The 8,611-nt window shown below is 45.3% G+C and overlaps 1 protein-coding gene across 1 annotated transcript; it reads left to right on the forward strand.

The window, feature by feature from the left end:
- Nucleotides 1–1,060: 1,060 nt before the first annotated feature.
- Nucleotides 1,061–8,152, forward strand: LOC308340250 (uncharacterized protein; the record flags this gene model as incomplete). The annotated part of the gene is made up of 5 exons (XM_080799404.1): nt 1,061–1,159; nt 4,350–4,781; nt 5,325–5,400; nt 6,223–6,387; nt 8,001–8,152. The coding sequence occupies 5 exons, from the start codon at nt 1,061–1,063 to the stop codon at nt 8,150–8,152; spliced, it is 924 nt and encodes a 307-aa protein (XP_080655530.1).
- Between the last annotated feature and the right edge of the window lie 459 nt (nt 8,153–8,611).

Raw genomic sequence — 8,611 nt, forward strand, 5'->3', positions numbered from 1 at the left:
GTTTTTTAAGGATTTTATTTACTTATTTGTCAGAGAGAGAGAGAGCACAAGCCGGGGGAGCAGGTAGAGGGAGAACCAGGCTCCACACTGAGCAAGGAGCCTAACGCGGGACTCGATCCCCCGGGGATCATGACCTGAGCCGAAGGCAGATGACCCAGGCGTCCCTACTAATCTGTTTTTGAATCTATAATGAACTCATAGATTTTTTGGTTTCACATGTAAGTGAGATCATACAGTATTTATCTTCAACTTATTTCTTGACTCCACAAGCATATGCTGGGGTAACTGACCCTCCCAATTTGTCTGGGACTGTTCTGATTTTAGCCCTTAAAGCATGTCTGGTAAACTCTACCCTGGGATGAGAAAACTCCCAGTTTTTAGGGGAAAGGTACAAAACACAAAGGTGAGCCCCAAAAGAGGGGCTGAAAGCAACACTGGTTTTAGTACCAAATGGACCCAGGACTTTCCCTAGTCCCTGTTGCTGACGATGACAGCCGCGATGGGCAGTTTGTGATCCCTCATCATCCGTTATTACACCACCTGATGACTTAAGTGTGCCGTCGTCTGGAGGAGGGAACATCCACTTTGCCTGTGGATTCACCATTGTGCTTTGTATCTAGACAGTACTAGTTTAATTTTTAACATGATAAATATTGTGACCATGTTTTTTAAAAAGTTCAGCTGATGAACGTGAGCATGATTACAATACCAATGCCAGCATGCACCAGACGCTATGGTCATTTAGAAAGCTAGACGACTGTGTTATTTCGGTGGCAGCTAGATAACACATACGATGGTGTTAGGGCAATAAATCGTCAAAAAGGGGATCCTGCACCATATGCAGAGAAGAATTGGGGATTTGGCACGGAGTGGGGGAGGCTGGGGGGAGAGGGGGCAGAGAAATGTAAAACACATGAAGAAACTGATTCCCACAGGTACCGAAGGAAACAGGCAAGTACTTCTAACTTAATCAAAATGTTTTTTTTGTTTTTTGGGGGTTTTTTTTGACACCAGTTCTCAGTTGAAGATAGTGGCCACTGAATTAGCGTGGGTCTACCGGATGGGTGAATGTATTGCTCCTTTGATTGTTCTGACACTGAGAAAGTTACATGTCCTCAATCATACGCTGTACCTGAAATATCCTGTAGGTGGACCGAAGGTAAAATTTTGATAACAGATGTGTTGGCCCTTTATAGTGTGTAGAGCTGGTTCTGTCAGATCCTACCAACAATCACACTTTCTACAGGCTGCCAAGGGATGAGTCCAATCATGGCAATAAAGAAATGTTCTCCCGCCTCTCAAGCACTTTGATTTGAAAAGTGGAGTTCCAAACGGTCTTTTTGATTTCTGTGAGGATTTTATTTATTTATTTTTAGATTTTATTTATTTATTTGACAGACAGAGATCGCAAGTAGGCAGAGAGGCAAGCAGAGAGAGAGGGGAAGCAGGTTCCCCGCAAGCAGAGATCCCAATGCAGGGCTCGATCCCAAGACCCTAAGATCATGGACCTGAGCGGAAGACAGAGGCTTAATCCACTGAGCCACCCAGGTGTCCCTCTGTGAGGATTTTAATGAAACTTCAGAAAAAATTTCTAAAGTGTCGACGATATACAAATACAAAGGAGCCTTTGCTCACCCGTCTGCACTTGCACTTGACAGTGCAAGTGTAAATTTTTGCAAATTCTGATCAATCTATGAATGCTTACCAAAGAAAACGAAAAGATCTTACCTGCTAAGTGTCCTGCACACCTTGTATACCCATGGCCCAAGGGATTTGGTTTGCTTCCTATGAGACTGAGGCCTTCCCGATGACAGGTTTGGTCATTTCTCAGTTTCCTCAAAATGTGCAAGAGACCCCAATGAGCTATATGATGTTCTAGTAATAGAAGGAGATGGTCTCCTTTAGACATGTGCCTGCAAGAGCCTGTCGTCATTGCCAGCCATAGAAGAGATGGTAAAAAGTTAGGCTATCATCAAATCATATTTTCGAAGTGTAGGGTAATTTGAAAATAATATTGAGAATGAGAAGGGAGACAAGGATTGCATTCGAATGGACATTTATGAATGGTTCTTCCAAAACTGATGATCTTTGAAGAGACCAGAAGGATCCTGAAAAAGGATGATCTGATGGCACCTGAGTTGTTCATTTTTCTGTGTAGGAAATAACAAAAACCCATATAATAAAAATTGACTGGTGAGGGGCGCCTGGGTGGCTCAGTGGGTTGAAGCCTCTCCCTTCGGCTCGGGTCATGATTTCGGGGTCCTGGGATCGAGCCCCGCATCGGGCTCTCTGCTCAGCGGGGAGCCTGCTTCCCTCTCTCTCTCTCTGCCTGCCTCTCTGCCTACTTGTGATCTCTGTCAAATAAATAAATAGAATCTTAAAAAAAAAAAAATTGGTGACATAAAACAAAATGTCACCAGAAGAGGGACAACCAATTTAAACAGGACTTTCTCACTTCTTTACTAAGACTGGAACTTATCTGTGATTCAAATTTAAGATCACAAGTTCAAATACCTCTGTGCTTTAAAACCATTTTCTCTGAGATACACGTAAGTACGATAGAGAGAGAAAGAGAGAGCGCTTTATGACACCCAGTGTGCTTCAAAATGTTTACAAAGGATGAAAGTTTAGATGTTGAATTTATTGATGGAAAGGAGCTAACAAAAAGCTGTTCTACCAAAACCAGCCTATAGCTACAAAGAGGATGGGCCTTTTTGGAGAGCGGGAAGCTGATCCCTACAAGTCTAAAAACCTGCTGTTGTTAGTAAGATCCTAAGTATCCCATGCTCAAATGATTTTGTTGAGAGAATCATTAGCTTGATGCCATTGCATTGGACTGACAGCAGGAATTAGTGTAATGTGGGCTTAATAAGAGCAGGACTGCAAGTCAAAGAATTTTATGTTTGGCCATATTCAGTTTCTTCACTACATCAAAGAAGGTTTCCTAAAGGCTACAGGCAAGGAAACAGAGAGGTAAAAATTTCCTCTGCATCAATGACAGAAATGTCATTGTTATTTTTTTAAATTAAATATTGGTACTACATTTAATTAGTCCTACTGTATTTACATTCTCTTAAAAAGTCTTACATGTATGTATCTCCTTTTTTTAAAGACTTTATTTTTGTAGAGCAGTTTTAGGTTCACAAAAAATTGAGGGGAATGTACAGAGATTTCCCATATACCCCCAACACTGTACCCCCACACGTATAGACTCCCCATCATCAACATCCCCACCAGAGTGTACATTTGTTAAAACTGATGAACCTACATTAACACATCATAATCAACCAAAATCCGCAGTTTACATTTGGGTTTGCCCCTGATGTGGTACATTCTGTGGGTATGGACACATTCTGTGGGTATGGACACACAGATGGACAAAAAAAAAAAAAATATATATATATATATATATACATGCATATATATGTGTATTTTTTACTGTCTCCATACTTCTGCTTTTTGCTGAATGTCATATAAGAATATCATGGAATCATACCATATGTAGCCTTTTACATGTATGTATCTTAATACAAATTTTAAGTATCCAATGAGTTAAAATAAATTGCAGTACCAGAGAACAGAAACATTATCTATTTTTATATTTCTTTCTCACAAAGTAGTCCTACTACTAATTATTTGAAATGTTCATTACTAATCCTAATGTTCTGTTTAAATAATAGCATTTATGTAACACAAAAGTAAATAATACAGAATATAAAATTTACAATAAACACCTATTTTTCATATTTAATGATAGAATTCTGACATATATGATTTCAAATAAACCTTTTCATATTTCTAGGTTAAAGCAACATATACACATGTATGTGTATAATTTTTAACATATTATTATTTTTTTTAAATTATTTTTTAGGATTTTTATTTATTTATTTGACAGAGATCACAGGTAGGCAGAGAGGCAGGCAGAGAGAGAGAGGAGGAAGCAGGCTCCCCGCTAGGCAGAGAGCCCGACGCGGGGCTCCATCCCAAGACCCTGAGATCATCCCAAGACCCTGAGATCATGACCTGAGCCGAAGGCAGAGGCTTAACCCACTGAGCCACCCAGGCGCCCCTTTTTAAAAATTTCTTTTCAGCATAACAGAATTCATTGTTTTAACATATTATATGGGTTTTGGGGGTCTGGCATGGCTGTGTCCCAGGCTGGATCTCTAAAGTTGGTCACGCGAATATTTGTCCTACCTCCTCCTCCTCTGCCTGGGCTCTGTTTAAGCCAAGGGATGCAGAGCCCAGGAAGACCTGGCCGCTGTTCTCAAGGGGCCCACAGTCTGGTGATGAAGCCAGACCAAAACAGGCCGGCAAAGAGCAATACCTAAGGTGCAAGCACGTAGCCTCCCCCAGGTAACCCAGCCCGGAGGAGGTCTTCTGGGAAGGCTTCCTGGAGGAGGCGGGCCTGGGCTGGCGCGTGGAGGCGAAGGAGGACGGAGGCCGGGGTGGCGGTGGTGGTGCTTGGAGTTCGGAGAGAGGGTGTGCGAAGAGCAAGGCGGAGCGCGGCACCGGGGCCTCTCTGGCAGGTGAGCTGCCCAAACGGACCTGCACAGCTGGGTCTCCCTCTGGCCGTCCCTCGCGACCCTGAGTGCCCCGCGTCCTCCAGGCGGTCCTCTGTCCCGCTCCGCGGAGGTCGGAAGCCGGAAGGGCCGCTCCTGCGGCTGGGCGTGCGCTCCCGTCCCGAGCAGGGCCTCCGACACCGTAGCCAGCAGTCCTGGCGCCCCGCCGCCCCCCGCGGGCGTCTGCTGGCAGCTCGCCTCCCGCTGAGTCAGCCTGTGAGTCAGCACCCCCTGACTGCGCCGGCCCGCCGCGTCAGGGCGGGGATCAGGGACGCGGGGCGGGGGCGGGGGCGGGGGCTGAGAGGGAAAGGAGGAGAAGGAGGAGGAGGAGGAGGGAACAGCTAGGAGAGACGGGGGAGGAGGGAGGGAAGAGAGAATGGGCCCTGGAAGAAAGAGTGGAGAAAATAGGGGAAGAGAGAAGGGAGGGGAGAAGAGAGGAGGGAAGGAGGAGTAATGGACAGGCGGAGGAGGAGGCGGGGGAGGAAGGAGGGAGGGAGATGGGGAGGAGAGGGGAGGAAGGGCAAGGTCCAAAGTTAGGGTTCCAGACCTTTGGCCTGCAGGGCAAATTTGGCTTGTCTTCTGTTTTTGTTCAGCTGAGGAGCCGAGAATAGCTTCCAAATTTTGTAACTTGAAAAATACAAAGAGACGAACATTTTGTAACAAATGAAAATTATTTACAATTCAAATTTCAGCGTCCAGGAGGAGTTTTTTTGGAACACTAATGCTCATTTGTAATTTCTGTCCATGATTGCTTTGCAGAACAGCAGAGTTGAGCAATTATGCGAGACCGTATGGCCCCCAAAGCCTGAAGTGTTTACTACCTGTACCTTTCCAGGTTTGCTGCCCACATTCCAGGGGGTGCTCAAGTCCCTGGCTGTTAAGGAGGCAATTCTTTTTTGGAGAGCACGGCCTGTGGAGGGGGAGGGGATGTCGGGCCTCAGGCCTGATGGGAAATTCCCACCCTGGGGAGCCATTCCAGCTCTGCTAACCCTTACTCTAGGGTTTGTCAGCAGGCAGGAGAGCCCTCCTTACGTGCACCCCAGGCCACCCTCTGTCGGGGCTGAACTTCCTCCGCTCTGGGGCAGGGAGCTCCTCACTGCAGCCTGGGGACCCAGGTTTGTCCCACACATCTTTGGGAGCCTTCCCCCCCCTCCCCACCCCCGTGTGGTATGCTGGGGGCCCATGGGACCAAATACTCACTCCCAGCTAAGTGGTTGTTGCTCCTGGTAACCCATTAACCGTCTAGTCCTTCCACACGGTTTCAAGGAAGTCAGGCCTGCACATTTATTGCCTTGTTGCTCCCAGGAACGGGACAAGCCCCATCACCTGCACCCCAAGGCAAACCAACCTGGTGATCCAGGTTCTCGCCCGATGCCAGTTGTTGCTTAAGGCAGTGTTTTTGAAACTTTGTTGTTGTTTTTTTTTAAACCTCAACCCCCAGTAAGAAATACATTTTACATTGCAGCAAAGTTTCACAAAACTATTTACCCCTATTACAGGTGATGCACTCTTGCCAGTATCTATTCCTTTTCTGTTTTTTAGAAATGATGATCATGAAACATGAAATTGATTGTATGAACTGCTAATGGATTGCAACCAGCAATATGAAAAACATGTTTGATGGTATCCAGACATATCTGTCTTTTCTCTTTTTCAGTACAAAGCACAACAGCAGAAAAGGGCCTGCTTTGCCTGTTGGCAGAGGCTTCCTGGCTTTCAGTCTTCACGACTCTCCTTTTCACCCTTGACCTAAGACAGAGCCCTCAACCTCCAAGAGCAATAAATCTGCATACCTGTTTGTTTCTACCCTTTCGGTTCGTTGGTAACCACTCCCCTGGGGTGGGGAGGACAGGAGGGATTGGGGATAGGAAGAGGATTTACTCTTCACTCTACTTAAATGCTGTTTGAATTCTGTCACATACATATTACTTCTTTTTTTTTTTTTTTTAATTCATTTGACAGACAGAGATCACAAGTAGGCAGAGAGGCAGGCAGAGAGGGAGGAGGAAGCAGTCACCCTGCTGAGCAGAGAGCCCTGATGCGGGGCTTGATCCCAGGATCCTGGGATCATGACCGGAGCCCAAGGCAGAGGTTTTAACCCACTGAGCCATCCAGGTGCCCCCATATTTTTTTATTTAAAGACATTTTGAGCCTATAGAAAGGTATCTGGAACACAAGTAACCATCCAGAGCCTGCAATAAGTTCATGCATTCTACCTTCCTCCCACTCCTTTCTCCCTGCTCCCTCCCCACAGACCTCTTCAACCCACCCCCCACCCCTCCTCCACCCCAGCATTTCCCCCTGAGAGCCAATGAAGCCTCAGAATGCTTAACATTCCCTGAGGTGGGCGGTGCTAACAACTGTTAAGTCAGAATTCCTTTTGAAAGTTAGTTGCCATTCCAAGGGTCCCTGGGTGGCTCAGTTGGTTAAGTGTCTGCTTTCCACTCAGGTCATGATCTTGGGGTCTTGGGATCAAGCCCCCAACCCCCCAGGGCTCCCTGCTCAGCAAGGATCCTGCTTCTCTCTCTGTCTGCCAGTCCCCCTGCTTCTGCTTGCTCTCTCTGTTAAATAAATTTTTTTTTTTTAAAGGAAGTTGGTTGCCATGCTGTAGACTGTCTACCAACATGCAGTCTTTTTAGACTTACAAAAAAGTTGCCAGTATAGCATCCTCCACTCAGATTTCCTCTAATTGTTTACCACAGAAGAACCAAAGCCAGGGCATTAACAATGATATAACACTGTTCACTCATCTACTAGCCTTATTTGGATTTTGCCAAACATCCCACCAGCATCCTGTTTCTGGTCCAGGATCCCATTTGGAATCCCACAATGGCATTTAGTTGTCCTGTCCCCTTCAGCTCCCACCTTGGATAGTTCCTCAGTCTCTCTGCCACTGCAACACTTGGGCCAGTTATATTGTAGGAGAGAGCTCCCTGTTTTCTCCTTCCTCTATTGAAGTTATGCATTTTTGGCAAGAATACCACAGAAGTGATGTGCCCTTCTCCGGATGCCCTATCAGGTGGTGCTGATGTGTCTAAACTGCTCATAGTAATTTTGATCACCTGGTAAAAGTGGTCTCCCAGAGGTTTCTCCACTGTAAAGCCCTCTGTTTTCCTTTGTCATTAATAAACATTCTGTGGGGAGATGCTTTATGACTATATAAATACCCTGTTCTCTCATACTTTTTCCCACTAATTGTAGAATCCCTTGATGATCCTTGTTTGCAACAGTTATTGCTGTGGTTTTTACCAAATAGTGACTTTTCTATTTCCACTATTCTTTCTACATTAATGGGAAATCTACTGTAAAAAGGAACTCTTTCCCCCCATTTATTTACTTAGTCCATTATTTTTACATCTTTATGGATGGTCTCTTAGATATTTCATTCTGTGGGTTCTAATCCATTACTCTTCTTTTTTGCTCAAATTGTACCAGATTTGGCAATTGAGAGCGCCCCTAAGTTGGCTTCTGTGCCCCTTGACATGCCTCCATCATTCCTGGAGCACTTCCTTACTGTGTGGCACAAGATGACCCAGGCTTCTTTGGTATTTGCCCTGCCCCAGCCCTGGAATCAGTCATTTCTCTAGGAGCCCTGTCTTGTTTTATTGGAGAATGGTATTTAGGAAGTAGGATCTAGGCACAAATCAGATTTAATTTGGCTAAATGAAAATGCAAAACTGGATTGGTCTTCGGAACAGCTTGGGAAGGAAAAGAGCAAGCTGTGCAGGGCTGAGGGGGGTGGTGAGGGGTGGGGACACAAACAGTGGAGAGAGAGTAGGCAGAGCAGAGTGAGCCAAGGTAGGGAGGGCAGTGTGACTGTTTATTCAATCCTTGGCTGGGAGTACCTGTGGGAAGCATGGCTTCCATGCAAGTAAAAGGAAGGATTCGGAAAGAAACCATCAATAAAACAAGAAAAGGCAGCCTACTGAATGGGAGAAGATATTGCAAATGATCTATCCAATAAAGGATTAATATTCAAAGTATATGAAGAACTTATAGAACTCAACACCGGAGAAAAAAGAAAACAAACAAACAAAAAATAATCT

Source organism: Martes martes (genome assembly GCF_963455335.1).
Source record: "Martes martes genome assembly, chromosome: 3".
NCBI lineage: Eukaryota > Metazoa > Chordata > Mammalia > Carnivora > Mustelidae > Martes > Martes martes.